Source organism: Equus przewalskii, chromosome 10, assembly GCF_037783145.1.
Source record: "Equus przewalskii isolate Varuska chromosome 10, EquPr2, whole genome shotgun sequence".
NCBI lineage: Eukaryota > Metazoa > Chordata > Mammalia > Perissodactyla > Equidae > Equus > Equus przewalskii.
The window spans coordinates 15,576,509-15,594,139 of record NC_091840.1 but is presented as its reverse complement, the minus strand read 5'-3'; the positions used below and the strand labels follow the sequence as shown (position 1 = coordinate 15,594,139).

At 36.5% G+C, this 17,631-nt stretch overlaps 1 protein-coding gene across 6 annotated transcripts in view; it reads left to right on the top strand.

The window, feature by feature from the left end:
- The window catches only part of DDX42 (DEAD-box helicase 42), a 37,998-nt gene that overhangs the window by 8,060 nt on the left and 12,307 nt on the right, over positions 1–17,631 (top strand). For 4 of the 6 annotated variants that reach the window (XM_070561633.1, XM_070561634.1, XM_008518302.2 and 1 more), the window contains 6 exons: positions 3,115–3,351; positions 5,258–5,408; positions 10,805–10,866; positions 12,223–12,259; positions 13,104–13,253; positions 16,826–16,930. In XM_070561633.1, coding sequence (XP_070417734.1) covers positions 3,131–3,351; positions 5,258–5,408; positions 10,805–10,866; positions 12,223–12,259; positions 13,104–13,253; positions 16,826–16,930 — 726 coding nt within the window. In that variant the 5' untranslated portion in view covers positions 3,115–3,130. The remainder of the gene's footprint in view (positions 1–3,114; positions 3,352–5,257; positions 5,409–10,804; positions 10,867–12,222; positions 12,260–13,103; positions 13,254–16,825; positions 16,931–17,631) is intronic. The other 2 variants (XM_070561636.1, XM_070561637.1) reach the window with 1 other exon arrangement.

The window sequence follows — 17,631 nt, the reverse complement described above, 5'->3', positions numbered from 1 at the left end:
TCTCTCGTCTAATTTTTCTGAAACACTGATCTGAAACGTGTCGCCTTTTTGCTTAAAATTAAGTTTCCTTATAATTGGCAGAATATAGTTTTGTATGACATAGTCTTAGCATAGCATACTAAACTGTTCATCTGGGCTCTCTTCTCTTTTTGAACATGTGTCCTACAACTTTTCCAAATGTCCTGCAAAACTCTAGCTGCACTGAACTATTCCCAGTTCTCTGAGGTAGTGCTTAAGTTCCCTCAGTCTAAAATGCCCTCCTCTGATGCCTCTTCCCTGGTTTAATGCGTCTTCACATTTCAGAACTTAACACCAGTGTATGTCTAGAAAAACTCATATTCCTTCTCCCCCACTTATCCTGGGGTAGGTACCCCTCTCGGGCCACTGCAGTACTCTGTTAGAACACATCATGTGATTTTTTTAGCCTGCTAAAACTACGCTGTGAACTCCTTGAGAATAGGACTGTATCTTTCATCTATAAATGCCCAACACTTAATAACATTGCCTGACCTTCCTTGGCAACCTTTCAGTAAACCATTGAAAGTTTTCCTGCTAGGAGATTGTTCATGTGATTCTTAAAATCTACCCAAACCTAAGTTTTTTTCCCCTCCTTCCTTTGTCTACACTCTGATTTCTATGGCTTATTTATTAGCCCCTCATTATAGTTACATGTGCTAGGAAAGATGAGATTAAAGTTTAGAGTCCATCATTTTTTTTGCTTAGGAACAGCGTTTTAAATAAAGCCAGTCTCGCACATTGGTTAAACATTATTATCAGATACTAAAATTTTCTTGCATGTAAATATTCTTATTAAATCTCATCTCACTAGAATTGTGTTGATTCCCCTTAAGGGATTCCTGAAGAAAGCAGGAGATGACCTTAATTAAGTTCAAATAAACAAGTACTTATTAAGTACTTATTTTAGCCATGCATAACTTTTATGGAAAGCTCTAAATGAGTAAAGACAGTCCCTACCTGGAACTAAGGGTGGAGACTGACATAGCATAAATCAAATTTAATACTAAGCAGACTGAACTAAGTGCTATATAATAGCAGTTCAAACAAAACTTAGCGGGTTTGTATGGGGGAGGGCATCAAACCAGAAAAGTAGAGCATGTTCCTGGTCCCTTCAACAATGTCATCATAAAAAGCAGTTTTGGAAACTCCTTTCCACATTGGCTTCAGTCTGTTATAAACGTTTTAATTTTCTTATTAGTGGTAAACTTTAATACAAAGAAGAAAATAAAAATCAGATAACTATTAACATTTTGGTAAACAGCCCTCCAGCTATCTCTGTATATGTAACATGCTTTTACATTGAATCGTGCCACCCACCTTGTGTTATACCCTTCTTATTTTACTCAGTGTGTGATGGACACTTTTCCATAAATGTAAATAGTAATTAACATTTTAAAAACTTGGAATGCATGTTCCCTTTGGCTAAGCAATTGCATTTAAAAAATTGATCCTAAGGAAATAGTTAAGGGTATGCACAAAGATGTACCTATGTGATGTTTCACATTTTATTTTATTTGGTTTTTTTCCTGCTTTTTCTCCCCAAATCCCCCCAGTACATAGTTGTACGTTTTAGTTGTGGGTCCTTCTAGTTGTGGTATGTGGGACGCCGCCTCAGCGTGGCCTGATGAGCGATGCCATGTCTGTGCCCAGGATCCGAATCAGCGAAACCCTGGGCTACCGAAGCAGAGCACGCAAACTTAACCGCTCGGCCATGGGGCCGGTCCCTGTTTCACATTTTAAAACAGTAGTGGAGAAATGTATTTATTGACTTTTAAAGGTGTTCACAGTATATCATTAGGTGAGGAAATCAGTAACTAAAATAATATGTACAGTATGGTTTCAGTTTTGTTTTTAAATTTTGTGTGTATGAATATACATGTGTAGAAAAATAACAAAAGATATCCACAAAATTACACATCTGGGAGAGGAAATTTCGGGTTCGTGGTTTTAAATTTTGTTCCCTTTGCTTTCTGAGTTTTCTGCTTTTCTACAAAACTTAGGTAACTTGTGTCATTAAAAACCATTTTTTGGAGCCAAGACTAATAAGATATAAGGTATTGTTTTTATTTTTTCAGTTTTTTTTAAGATTTTATTTTTCCTTTTTCTCCCAAAGCCCCCTGGTACATAGTTGTGTGTTTTTAGTTGTGGGTCCTTCTAGTTGTGGCATGTGGGACGTCGCCTCAGCATGGCTTGATTGATGAGCAGTGCCATTTCCGTGCCCAGGATCCAAACTGGGGAAACCCTGGGCTGCCGAAGCAGAGCGCGCGAACTTAACCACTTGGCCATGGGGCCAGCCCCGGTATTGTTTTTAAAGCAATTTGATCGATGCTCAGGAAATTTCTATGTAATACTTAACCATAGGCTAACTGAATACTTCAGGCAACGTATCGATGAATCATGGGTTCTTCCTGGATAGTGTTTTAGAGGGCAGTTGCTCAGTAAATGCATGGTTTATAAGTTCCCTTCAGAGAGAATTACATAGATAGTTTCTATAAATAACTGATCTGATCTTCTAAGTTTTGGTTCTTTGATTCTTCCAGAAGTCATTATCAGAGGATGATCTTTAATTTTGAGACAGTCTTGCTGATAGCACCTCTGTCTCTGTTATAGCATTACACTGTATTATAATTGTAGGCTGTTTTTGTCTTTTGTTTTTTGGTCTGTTTTCCTGGTAGACTGTAAACTCTTTGATGATAAAGATAAGAGATTAAGTCTTTTCATCTTGGTCTCTTCAGTTCCCTAACACAAGCCTAGCAGATATCAGATCCCCTAAAATATTTGTTGTCTTATGAGTATGGCAGCTGAAGAAAATGTTAAAATAGCAGTCAAATCAGTTTGAAGGGGATGATATTAAGTACTGGATTCCTGTTTAGATTGATATCCCAATAAAATAAATAATAATTTATTCAGTGCTTTAGAAAATGTGACCATCTTGTTGAGGTTAGCATATTGTGTATGTAAAGTACAACAGGTCGAGTTTTAATTGAGAGGCAAAAGTTTGAAAAATTATAGGTAGAGGTTGAAAGAGATGTAAAAATAAGTGGGCTCTTTACATTATACAGTTAAATTTATACTAGTGTACCTTATTCGTAACAGATCGGTCATTGACATCATGAACTGGAATAAAGGTGGCCCTGGCACTAAGAGGGGATTTGGCTTTGGAGGTTTTGCCATTAGTGCTGGAAAGAAGGAGGAACCAAAACTCCCACAACAGTCCCACAGTGCCTTTGGGGCAACCAGCTCTTCTTCTGGATTTGGAAAGTCGGCTCCACCACAGCTCCCTTCTTTCTATAAAATTGGATCTAAACGGGCCAACTTTGATGAAGAAAATGCGTAAGTAGTAATTTCTGGTAATTTAGCAAAGATTGAGCTTTGAGATGTTCATTCCATCATCAGAAATTGAGGCAGAGAAACCATTTGTTTCCCAAGTAATAATATGACTTCTTAAATTGCCTATCTCACTGAAGTGCATTGTTCCTAATTAGTGAAATTGTCAAGTTTACTCATTAAAAGGAACATAATACTTGTGTGCTTACTTATACCTTTACAGTACTTGTTCCGAAAAGGATTTGAGGTCACTGAAACCTACATATGGCTGAAGAGTTTTAAATCATTTGTGTGGGTTTTGATGGTCTTTATTAAAGTGTTTTATTTACACGGTATAAGTTGTTTTGTAAATACAGGCAGTTGTCACAACTGGTGGAGACAGAATTTACCTCAATACCCAAGTCCTTAAAACTATTATGTTGTAACATCTTAGAGTGGTGGAAAAATCTACTCAGAGTTTTGCCCACAGTTCTCAGGAAACATTTACCAATTATCTTTTTCAACTTGATTGTCTAATAAGGTAGTTGTTATAAAAAATGGCTTTCAAGGTTTGAGCTCTAATTCCTGTAGATTATAATTTTTCTTTTTGCCAAGTCTGGAGAAATCTTTTATTGCTATTATGTCTAACCTGGTTGTGACACTGCTTGAGAATTTTTTTTAATTAAAAAAAAATCTTTCTCAATTGAAGTTTTTAAAGTACACAGCAGCAGTTTTTAAAACTGATGTGTTATCGGGAATTAAATACAGAAGTAGGTATTTAAGGTTCAGCAAAGTCAAGGATTGTCATTCTAGAGAGCAGTTTACCAGTTCAGGGACACTTTTGCATTGGTTAAACCTACTATGTAAATGCATATATATTTTTGTGTGTGTAGCACATAACAGTTGTCAGAGCTTTTAAAATAATTCCTCTGAAAACTTGAAATGCTTTAAAATTTTAAGCTGCAGTTGTTATTTATTTAAACTAACATTTGATTGTATTACTAGTGTATTTAATTTTGAGGTAACGTCTGAACAATGTTTTTGTTTTGTTTTAGTTTATAGAGAGCTGTATAGACATGCTTTTCTGGGAAGTTTGTTAGAGGGAAAGTGATACTTTCTCCAGACTTTGAAGTTGTCTTCTGAATACTTGAGAAGTATAGTGAATGATTTTGAATTGAGCATTTATTTTTAATTCTAGAAGTCTTCTCTTGGTCCTCAGAAAATAGCCCAGAACTTCTGAAGAAAGTCCCTTGCCTTATGAATATGTCTCTACAATTTTTTAAAGCATTGGGGCCGGCCTGGTGGCTTAGTGGTTAAGTTCACATGCTTAGCTTCAGTAGCCGAGGGTTCGCAGGTTCAGATTCCGGGCATGGGCCTACACACCACTCATCAAACCATGCCGTGACAGCATCCCATGTACAAAATAGAGGAAGATTGGTGCAGATGTTAGCTGAGCAACAATCTTCCTCAAGCAAAAAGAGGACGATTAGCAACAGATGTTAGCTCAGGGTCAATCTTCCTCACCAAAAAAAATAAAAAATTTAAAGGATTACGAAAAATAAACTAGGTTTTTAATATTTGATACAAAAGTAGTTTTTTTCATAGCATACATTCTTTAAATATTTGCTATTATCTATTCAGCAATGATATACTGAATTTGTACTGAAAACTCCCTTTTAACAACTGGGGATGTGATTTGGACAGACACTATTGAAATGGAGAATCTGCTGTGACTGTTTTTTTGCAATATTAGAATTTTGTACGTATTAATACTTAATAATTAGATCCTTAGCCAAAGCCTGGAGATCTCTAATTTGACTTGTATAGTTTAAATCTCTAAATAGTAACATACAACATAATAAAAATTTCTGTTAAATGACTCACTGACTCCAAACTAAACATGTAGTTACTAATGACACATCTTAATTTTCAGATATTTTGAAGATGAGGAAGAAGACTCTAGCAATGTTGATTTGCCTTACATTCCTGCTGAAAACTCACCTACCCGCCAGCAATTCCATTCCAAGCCGGCAGATTCTGACAGTGATGATGATCCCCTGGAGGCATTCATGGCTGAAGTGGAGGCAAGTATCAACTCTATTTTGTTAAAAATTTTCAGCAATTTGGGGGCCAGCCCAGTGGCACAGCAGTTAAGTTCACATGTTCTGCTTTGATGGCCCGGGGTTCGCCACTTCAGATCCTGGGCGCAGACCTACGCACTGCTTGTCAAGCCATGCTATGGCAGGCGTCCCACATATAAAGTAGAGGAAGGTGGACATGGATGTTAGCTCAGGGCCAGTCTTCCTTGGCAGAGGAGAGAAGGACTGGCAGCAAATGTTAACTCAGGGCTAATCTTGCTCAAAAAAAAAAAAAAACTACGAAAAAAAAATTTGCAGCACTTAGAAATAGATCAAATTAACCTCATGCTATAGCCCTTGTTCAGAATTTGTTTTCTGGCCCTTTTTTTTGAGCATTTTGCTCTTGTATTCTACAGTTTCTTAAATATGCTTCTACTTGACCTGTAGTGTTTTCAGAGTTGATCAGTGCCTAGAAATTTGAATTGTAACCCTTGAACATAGCAGCTCAAGATTTGTGTGTGTGTGTTTTGTTTTAATAATTCTTGGTATATTCTTAAATGGAATGAATGTTATCTCATTCAATCTAGTGTTTCTTGGTTACACATATATGTAAGGCAATTAATCTCAAGGAAGTTACTAAAATTACGAATTCTGTATTCTGTACTTTTAATGTTTATTTCTTAATATCAGCATTACCATCAACATCCATGACCTCCCTGTAGAAATTGAAACTTGTGACCACTTCGTTCTTAAAATTCTTCTCACTTGGCTTTTGTGATTTTGCATTGTGTCCTTTTTCTCCCATCTCTCTGGCTTTTCTTTCTATTTATTTACCTTTTATTATGAGAAATTTCAAATACATACAAAAGTAGAATAATAAAATGAGCTCCTATATACCCTTCACTCTACTTTATCAAACAACTTTTGGCCAATCTTGTGCTATCTAACCCCTCTCCACCCCTCCTGTAGATTATTTTAAAGTAAATCTCACACATATTATTTCATCCATCAGTATTTCTGTATCTCTATAAGATAACTCTTAAAAAAACCCATAACCACCATATATCATTGTTGTACCAAAAAATCCCTTAACATACCCATGTGACTGTTATCTGTCATTCTTGTGATCCTTTTCAGGTTTCTCAAATATGATGATTCTCCTACAGTTCTCTATATTGATTTGCTATCTTCACTCTTTATACATTTCCTTAGTGACCTAATCTACTTCTAAAACTTAGCTTCTGTTTAAATAATTCATGTCTTTAGTCCTATGGTCCCTCTTTGGTTTTAGCTCTGCTTTTCTAGAGGCATATTGGCCATTTTTACATGGATGTGTCCCACTGGTACTTTAAACTCAATTCATCATCTTTTCCTCCTCAACCAGGTCTTTCTTTTGTTTACTTATTTCTCTTAATAGCACTAAAATTCACACAATCACCTTGCCTTTAACTTCCTCCTTTCACTTGGCCCTCTTTCTTATTTTCTTTTTAGCAAATGATCAAGTATGTTCATTACTTACTTAATTTAATCCTCAGAATAACAATGAGAAATAGAAAAATACATAAATATAATTTTTTAGCTAATAAGAAAACAACCCTAAGATAGTTCAAATCCATTGCCCCAAATTACATTGGTACTGTGTGTCAGAGCTGGGACTCAAATCTCATTTTTCTTGCTTAGTAGTTCTGAGAGCCTAGCTCTTTCCAGGACATCATTTGCCAGGTTCTGTAAATCTTTGCAATATCTCTTGCATCTGTCCCTTCCTTTCTCTACCCTCCGTAATTCTTGCCTGGTCTGAATTCCCTCCCTACTTTAGGGTCTCTGCTCTCCTGTTAATGCGGTATACAGCTAGAGTAATTAGCATGTTTCTTATCATATTATTCCTCTTGCTCAAAAACTGTCACTTCATTGCTTATGAAATAAAGTCCCTCTAGATTCCTCAGTTACTTGTTACATGAAGTCTTCAGCCAGAATTCTTCTCTCCTCTAAGGAAGGAGGGAAAGAAAGAATCCAGTATACCGTCACGCGTCACTTAGCGGTGGCGATATGTTCTGAGAAATGTGTCATTAGGTGATTTTGTCATGTGAGAACATCATAGACTGCACTTACACAAACCTAGATGGTATAGCTACTACACACCTAGGCTGTGTGGTACTAATCTAACGGGACCACTGTTGTATAAGAGGTCTGTCATTGACCAAAACATTCTTAGGCGGTGTATGACTGTACATGTGTTTTTGTTTGGCCTAGTCGTTGCTTTTTAAAAATGTGAGCCAACATTTTTAAGATCGGGAGATTTGTCTAAAAGTATCTTGAAAGGTGGAACATCTGCCAATACTAAGCTTGCATTCTCACGTGGCAAAAATAGTCTGTTGCTGAGCAAGTGGCTGCTGGCTTTAGACAAGGCATGGTTTTTCCAGTTCCCCATAGTTCCATCGATCTCTATTGTCTTTTTTTTTTTTTAAGTTCAGCAACTCTTTTTTCCTTTTCTTCTTCTTCTTTTTTTTTTTTTTGGTGAGGAAGATTGGCCCTGAGCTAACATCTGTTGACAATCTTCCTCATTGTTTTTTCCTTCCCAAAGCCCCAGTACGTGGTTGTAAGTCATTTTAGTTCTTCTGTGTGGGATGCTGCCACAGCATGGCTTGATGAGCAGTGCTAGGTCCATGCCCAGGATCTGAACCAGTGAACCCCTGGCAACTCAAGTGGAGCACACAGACTTAACCATTCAGCCATGAGGCCGGCCCCGTCTCTTGTCTTCTTGACGTTGAGGCCACAGTCATCACACTTGTGTTGTAGTTTTCTAACAATAGAGAAATATTTCTCTGAGCTCAAGTCTCTTATCAGATATCAGAAAATAAAAAGGCCATGTGATACAAGAAAAATTAAAGCATGCTTCTTTAGAAGAATATTCCTACTTACTAAAGTAAAGTGTGTCTGTCAAAAGAATACGACTTTTCTTATCCTGGCTCACTTTAGTCATTGTCAGATTGGCACTCATTAGGTATTTGAGTTTCCCACCTTTGGTTAAGAACAACTTAAATTACTTGCCAAAGAGTATACACCTGGTAGGTAGCAGAGCCAGAATTCAACTCCAAAGCCTGTATTCTTTCTGCTATATCATTCTGTATCTGAGTTCTTGTAGCACTGTGTATTTCTGCCATAACACTTACCAAAACTATTCAGATCATACATGTGCTTTGCAACGTGGTAGCGCTTTAGTAAGCGTGTTAAATGACTCTCTCTAGAAGTAAAGATAATTGGTTTGTCATGTTTGAGATGTCCTGTACATATCTTTTTTTCATCTTCTTGAGATATGGATATTTCCCAGAGGGCTATGTTTCTCATTATTTCTTGAGATCCCTAGTGATGAATTAGAAGAAAAATCAGCTCTTGATTTTCTGTGTTTAAATATAGATTTAATTTTTAGTAGCACAAGCTAGCATAGCCCTTTTTGAGTGGGAGTACCCAAGAATGGCCCAAATTTGCTTGCTTAGCATTTCAAGTAGTTGAAGCTGTTTGGAGGTTAAGTCTTTTTTATTTTTTTTTTAAGATTTTATTTTTCCTTTTTCTCCCCAAAGCCCCCGGTACATAGTTGTATATTTTTAGTTGTGGGTTGCACTAGCTGTGGCATGTGGGGTGCTGCCTCAGCATGGCCTGATGAATGGTGCCATGTCTGCGCCCAGGATCCAAACCGGCGAAACCCCAGGCCGCTGAAGCGGAGCGCGTGAACTTAACCACCTGGCCACGGGGCCGGCCCCAGGTTAAATCTTTTTGATGTAGTATTCTGGGTGTTTTTTGGTATGTATCCAAAGGGGTTTTGCTGGTTTTTAGGACAGAGAGATTGGATATTGTCTGATCTTGGAAAGAGTGTTTTTGCCAAAATATTGCATTAATCCCTGATGTCAGGTGTAAACTCTTCTAGTGTTTGAACTGGATGAAGATTTATTCTTAGCCAGTGTTTCAAAAAAAGATTTATATAGGCTTAAAAAATATGTTCTATAAGTATTTACAACCCATTTCTTATGTTACATTACTTTTATATCATCTTCACTTTAGTTATAGTCTTAAATATATCCAGTTTTATATCTGGCTCAATGCCTTGAAAAAAATCTATTGCTCGTGTGTAATATTTCTTTTTAAAATAATTCCTCTTTATCAGGAATATTTGATTAGGTAAAACACCTGACCATGCCAGGTTATTTATAGTGACATTTTTTTAAATTAAAGAAGTCAGAAAAACTCGTGTTGTTTTCTAACAAGAAATAGTTGTGCAGAATGTGTTTAACCTTGGGGAAAATTACTTAATTATTTTGACCTTGATTTTCACATGTATAAAACAAAGAATTAATTTAAATTTAGATCAGTGATTATCAATTTCCTGTGTATAAGAATTGCCTATGGAAAATGGAAAAACTGCATGCATTTAACTTTACCCTGAAGAATTCTGATTTAGTAGGTTTAGAGCAGGATTTATCAACCTCAGGACTGTTGACATTTGGGGTGGGATAATTCTTAGTTGCGGGAGCTGTCCTGTCATTGTACGATGTTTACCAGCATCTGTGGCTTTTACCCACTAAATACTAGTAAGAACCTTCCCCCTCCAAATTGTGACAACCAAATATGTCTCCTAATATTGCCAAATGTCCACTGGGAACAAAGTAACCCCGGGTTGAGGACTACCTTTCCAGAGTCAGATCCAGAAATCTTCGTTTTTTACTAGCCGCATTGGTAGTCTGATGTAAATGGTCCTTTTTTAAATATATATAAATTTTATTTATTTATTTATTATTTTATTTTATGTTTTTTTTTTTTTTTGAGGAAGATTAGCCCTGAGCTAACTGATGCCAATCCTCCTCTTTTTGCTGAGGAAGACTGGCCCTGAGCTAACATCTGTGCCCATCTTCCTCTACTTTATATGTGGGACGCCTACCACAGCATGGCTGGCCAAGCGGTACCATGTCTGCACCCGGGATCTGAACCGGTAAACCCTGGGCTGCTGAAGCAGAACGTGCGCGCTTAACTACTGTGCCACTGGGCCGGCCCCTGATGTAAATGGTCTTCAGCTACACTTTGAGAAAGCTGATTTGCTTGAATTTAAGGCCCATAATTACAGCTATAATTATATCATTAACTTAAAAAAAGAAAAGTGACCAATCAAGCATTTTTGCTCATTTTTCTATCCATGGGATATATTGCAGGTAAATATCATGCAGTCTATGTATAGCCAAGTTTTAAGAACATTTGAGTATTTCTCTTTGAAAAATAATTGTCAAAATGCAGTTGTCAAAATGCATAGCCGAAACTATGATGGTGCTTTTTCATATCTAACAGTTCTTTATAAAGAAATTTCCTTTTCACTGTTTTTAGTTGATATGATTCCATATGTCCTTGTGTTTCATTAGGATCAGGCGGCTAGAGACATGAAGAGGCTTGAAGAAAAGGACAAGGAAAGAAAAAATGTAAAGTAAGTTGTTTTCTTCTCTCTCATAAAGGTTACATGAAATTGCAACAGTATTACAAAGCATCTTTCCCCAAAGTTTATAGAGAAAAATTAAAATACACAAATGACTTGAAGTTATTCCTGTATCTTGAATAATATTTTTATAGGTAATAGAGATGACAAAAGTCTTCGTATTTGCAATAATTAAAAAGAATTCTTTTTGGTAGAATAGTGTTTGGTGTTCAACTATAGTTTTTTAGTAAACGTAAGAATGAGTTACAGTGGGAGTTAGAGCATAATTACTAAAGTTTGGGTTCATCGTTCTGGTTTTGTCCCATAATTAATATAAAATAGATTAATGCCCATATGATTGAATATGAGAAGTAATGGTGATTATATAATTTAAAAAACTATGTATGTTATTAATAAATAATAAGACCTAATTTAAGGAGTGACATCATGCTTTAGCAACTAATCAGAACTTGAAATACTTTATTTTCTGGGAAAGAGAGTTTTCCTCTTTCCTTGCTGAAGACACTCCTCTTAAGCCTTTAGCTACCAGGCACAAGTAGGCATGGTTGGACTTTTCCCTCTGCTTGGCAGTTGGTGCTTCAGGCCCTCCCCAAGGTTCCTATGCCATGTGGAGGTTCAGCCTTTTCTTCAGTGCTTACTGTGTGTTGCATCCTCTTCCAGCTGCCTTATACTGGTGATGTTGCTTGCCTTAGGAATAGCAAGTGCTCTAAGTTAGGCAGAAAATCTGATTAGAAAGAGATAGCTGTGGGAATTAAGAATTAAGCAACCATACTTTGTATAGCTCCTGGGAGATGTAGCAAGTAGCCATGGTCCCCTTCTCCATGTGAACTGCTTAGGAGTTTTAGTTCCAAACTTACAAAAGAGTTGATGTAGTTTTTCTCTGTCCCCAAGGATTTTGGCTAAATGTGATTACTCCAGAGCTAGAAACTTTGGGGGACGTTAAGAAAGTTGTGACATTCTTTTTAGTGTATACCAAATGCAGGATTTTCCTTTTTTTAATATAAAATGCTTTTTACAATTGCATTGTATTTGTTGAATGGGGTTGACTAGGCTAGGATCCTTGAGTATCTATCTTCAGAAGATTTTACTCCTTATACACTTATTAGTAATTGATCTTTCTGGGGGTTCCGTATCATCCCATTCAAAAGAAATGCAAACTGCAGCTTTTAGAGTGAAACCACACATATATGATGAATGGATAGTTTACAGTGTGCTTATTGCTGCTTTGTTGTTGTTAGTGTTGAGAGTTCCTGTGCTGTATGGAATTCAACACTAATCTGCTATAAGTATGGAGCTGGGTATGTGGAACATTTGCAGGGAAGTTTGTTTCTCCGCTTGTTTTTCCAGGGGTATTCGAGATGACATTGAAGAGGAAGATGACCAAGTGAGTTCCTATGCAGTATTTCTCTCTTTTATTTTTACCCATGAAGTCTATACTGAGGACAAGCTAGAGCTTGCCTTCACTGAAATGGCCATTCCTGACATTCAGCAGCGAATGTCATTTGACTTGCTCCTTTTCTACATGTGTGACCAATTGGTAATATAAAGATTCACATGGCTTCCTCCCATGTTGAAGATGGAACTTTTGATCAACTATGACATCAAAAACAAATATGAACTTTATTCAGCTTGATCTTTTAATCCAAAATTAATGTTTGTTCTGATAAATCAAGAAATAGTGTAGTTTGAGATCTGCTGATGGCCTCTAGCAACATCTAACCACTACCTCTCTCTAAGGGTTCTGTTTGTGATTCTTGTATTTCAAGATGCAACATTAATTTAATGACTGTCCTTTAGTATTTTTTCCCCATTGTTCAGTTGTGGGATGGTGAGAAGGGAACCAGGGTGAGCAGTAGCCCTTTCCAGGATTGTGACCCTTCTAATCAGAGTCAACTTCCAAATTTGGTTTGGTAAAGCCACAGCATTGTGTTCCACAGCTCTGGGCAGGCTAGGTAGACACCCCACCCCAGGAAGGCTATAGAACCAGACAGATTTGTAAGTTTTCTGTTAAACAAGTTAAATCATTTTGTAATACTAACTGTCTCGTTCATTTCCTCTGATTGTCCCTCTGAATACTGCTATTGTTAAAGAAATCATTGCTAGTAAAAGTCTTACTTGGTAGGTATTTAAACTGTGCAGTCTTCTGGTACACTGTGTGCACTAATTACAAGAGCAGAAATATTCTCAACTGTACTTGGGTATGATTATGTTCTTGTGCTTTCCTGCAGGAAGCTTATTTTCGGTACATGGCAGAAAACCCAACTGCTGGTGTTGTTCAAGAGGAGGAGGAAGATAATTTGGAATATGATAGTGATGGAAATCCAATTGCACCTTCCAAAAAAATCATTGATCCTCTTCCTCCCATTGATCATTCAGAGGTATGGTGTTCCTTGCTGAATTTGGTCCTTGTTTCAAGCTGATACGGTTTTCTTCAGCTTTTATATTTAGGTTTTCCCAATACCTTGGTACTCCTGATTCATTCTTATGTCGTGAGAATATTCGTTCTTTGGAATCTTGTCATCTCTGCTAAATAGTTGAGTCAGAAATTCCATGAGTCTTTATAGCCTATATTGTGGTTCAGGGTACAGCTGAATCACTTGCTCACATTGAATTTTAGGCTAAGAATTTTTTTCAAGCAATTGTACTTGTTTCCCGGACCATCATTTACCTCCTCCCTTCCAAAATGGGCCCCTGGGTCTGCATTCGTTTTTTAATTGCTATAAATGTTTACTATTTCTCCCAGATCTGGGGCAGATATGAGGCTGTTCAGTGGAACCAGGAATTACAGTTTTCTTAAATCAGCAAAAGGAAATGAGGATTTCAGTGTACCCACTTGAGAAAAAAGCAGTGTTTCATCCATGTTAAATATCAGATTAGATCCTGCATGTCCCAGTGAGTCTGGATTTAGAGCATTGTCTCAAAGTGTAGTCCAAGGACTCTTGGAAGGATCTTTTCAGACTCTACAAAGTCAGAAGAATTTTCCTAATAATACTAAGATTATTTGCCTTTTTCACTGCACCAGCATTTGCATCAGTGGTTAAAATCAGTAGTAGGTAAAACTGCCGAAGCCTTAGCGTGAATCTAGACAGTGGAACTAACTGTTCTAGTCGTCATTATATTCTTCTCTGTAAGACCATTACAATTAAAAAAAAAAAAGCCAGCTTCACTTAAGAATATCTTTGATGAAACAGTAAAAATTATTATTTATTAAATCTTGACCCATATGTTACGTCTTTTTATTCTGCCTGACAAAATGGGAAGTACAAATAAAGCATTTCTGTTGCATACCAAAATATGATAGTTGTCTCAAGGAAAAGCACTTAGGTGTTTGAGTTGTGAGCTGAACTGGCTCCTTTTTTCCCCAGTGAAGCACCGTTTTCACTTGAGAAAATGAATGGCACTTCAGGGAAAACAATTGAAAGTGTTTATTGCCAATGATAGAAATTCAAACTTTCAAATAAAAATTCAAATCTGGGAGACATATTCACCACAGTGTGAGCTTGACAGCTTTCCAAACTTAAAGTCCGTTGTAATGAAATTAATAGTGAAAAACTGATTTTTTTGATATATGCTATGCAATGAAATGTGTCACCATTTGGATTATATGCGTAACTACTTCAAAGAACCAGCAATTTCAAATCACCAATGCTTGTTACAAAATTATGCATGAGTAAAGCCTCCATTCAAAGTACGTGATAGACCCATGGATTATAATGTTGTAATGGAATGTGCAAAATTCGTTAATATGGTTTCAGATTACACAATGAAAGTAACCTTTAAGAAATGACCACTTGTAGGGACGGCCTGGTGATATAGTAGTTAAGTTCACACACTCTGCTTCTCAGGTTGGGATCCAAGGCGCTAACCTAGCACTGCTTATCAAGCCACGCTGTGGTGTCATCCCACATGAAATAGCAGAAGATTGGCACAAATGTTAGCTCAGCAACAATCTTCCTCAAGCAAAAAGAGGAAGATTGGCAACAGATGTTAGCCAAAAAAGAAAGAAAGAAAGAACTGCTTGTCAAGTTTTAGTGTAATATCAAAGAAGAGTAAAACTCCACAAGAATCTGAAAATGATCTCTTCCGTTTTCCAACTATATATCTTTGTGAGGCCAGATTTTCTTTATGGGCTTCAATCAAAGCAACATACTGCAACAATTTGAATATAGTAGGAACTATTTTCTTTTAAGTCAGACATTAAAGAGATTTGTAAAAATGTAAAACAATATTATAAAATAAAGTTACTTTTTTATTAAATGTAAAGTATAACAGGTGTATTGTTATTTTTAAGTGAATAGATTAAAAATTTTTTTTACTTTTAATGTGGTAAATATCAATAGATATAACCCACATAAAGGAAAGCTCATTGTGTTTTTAAGTGCGTATAAAGGACACCTGAAACTAAAAAGTTTGATAACTATTGGTCTAGACTGGAGTATGGGTTATATCCAATTTTTCAAATGTTTCTTTTGCACAGATGCTACCACATAATGCTGTGGTATTTTATATGTGGCAGATGTGAAACTGATCTAGGAGGAAGCATCCATGATGAAGGGTGAAAATCCAATAAGGAAAAACACAAGTACTTGAAGTAGTCATCTAATAAAATGTTTGAGAGGGGCTGGCCCCGTGGTGGCCGAGTGGTTAAGTTTGCGCGCTCCGCTGCAGGCGGCCCAGTGTTTCGTTGGTTCGAATCCTGGGCGCGGACATGGCACTGCTCATCAGACCACGCTGAGGCAGCGTCCCACATGCCACAACTAGAAGGACCCACAACGAAGAATATACAACTATGTACCGGGGGGCTTTGGGGAGAAAAAGGAAATAATAAAATCTTAAAAAAAAAAAAAAAAAAAAAAAAAATGTTTGAGATACTTAACACAGCATTCCAACTTCATCATCATGCTGGGGTATCCCACACTTGGCCTAATATAATGGGCACTCTGCCAGGAGAGACCAGAAGTAAGGAAAGGATACTTCTGCCTATAAGTAGCTTTCTTCACATTAATTTTTTTTTGATACAAAAAGATTTGTGTGTAAAACAATTTACATATTTATTTGTAAAATATATAAACAAAGACAAAAATTCTTGCCTTCATGGAGCTTCCATTCCAGTAAAGAGTTAGAACTAAAGAAAATCGTATTACAGATTAGTGCAGCATTATGTCAGGAGCATAACAAAAGCTCCTGCCAATGATGCCAAAGGGAAACTTAAAACTTGCTTACTTTTTGTTGATAGTATCATAGAAAGATAATTAATTTCAGGCTGTACCCAAAATTATAAAATTTTTGACCACCTATCAAAGGCATAAATTCTCCTTAAAAAAATGTTTATTGTAGACAGACATATCTTGTCAAAAAGGGAATCATTTAGCCAAATTCATATGTGGTGTTATGTTTTGTATTCTTAGTACAGTAAGCTATGAAAAGCATAGCAGAAATGACTTTTTCCTTCTTTGGAATTGGAAATGCTTGACCATACATTTTTTAAAAGTTATGTAAACATTTCCATGTGTTTTAAAAAGAATGGAACTCCCTCTAAAGGCAGAGCTCTCCCCAAAGGAAATACTAGAAATGTTTTTAAATGTCTAGAGCTAGGTGAGCAGCTTACTTCAAAGCATATTTAAATGTTATAGGGTGCAATATTTAAAATACTTGTCTTCTGAGGCCTTTGGCATTGTAGAGTCTTTAGTCTACATCAAGGTTGTCAAATCTCAGGTCTCCTTAAGAATCTCTTTAAAAGTAGGTTGGTGTTTATATTGAAAATGGGAATAGGAAAAGGTACTGGCTGTATTTTGGGGATGTGTGTCACGAATAAGTGAATTCCTTTGTTCTCTCTAGCCGGTTCTGGCTTTATTTGTGTAATATTTGTAAAAGATTATTCCACATTAAAATCAAACTTACAGGATTGACTCTTGAATTCTAGACTAACTTTGAATAATTGGACCTGCAGATTGACTATCCACCATTTGAAAAAAATTTTTACAATGAACACGAAGAGATAACCAACCTCACCCCACAGCAGCTAATTGATCTCCGGCATAAACTCAATCTTCGGGTAAGTCAGCCATTAACCCAAATATTTTTGTATTAGTGTTAATTTTTCCAGAGTTAGTTTATTATTGCTTATCCAAACTAAAATAACCTTGAATTTCTTTTCTGATGGTTCCTGAACTGTCTTTGATAGAGTAATAATTATAGCCATTGGGCTCATGTGTCTTGATTTTATTGTTTTAGCCTTCCATCTATTTTAGGAGAAGATTGGGGTTTTTTTCGTTCTTGTGATATGTATGAATGCTGCATGTGTTCACTCAACTTTGTATGTTGTGTTAGAACAATAAGCCATGTGACCTTAAAATTAATCAGCAAGTGTTTCTGTAGTGAGTATGATGTGTTAAGAGCTATGGTGAGTGGGCTAGAGATGAAGGGTAGGAGTCCCCATCTTCAGAAAGAGGAGATAAGATTAATAGATGTGAACAATATGTGAAGTCTTAGAATATTTCAAAATTAAGATACACTTGCTTCTCAAGTTATATACAGCACACCTTTTTTTTGTAATTAGGGGAAGAAATTAACTCTTTTAAAAGTAATGCATGCACTAACTTCAGAATAATAGTGTAAATTGTCCACCAAAAAGTTTGGGTTGTACACATTGGCCACATTGTTTAGGGTGCTGCTAGATGTTAGTTAAGTGAAATACACAGGTAATACAGTGATGTCTACTCTGATGTAGACAACTCTCTGGCTTATGTCTGCCTT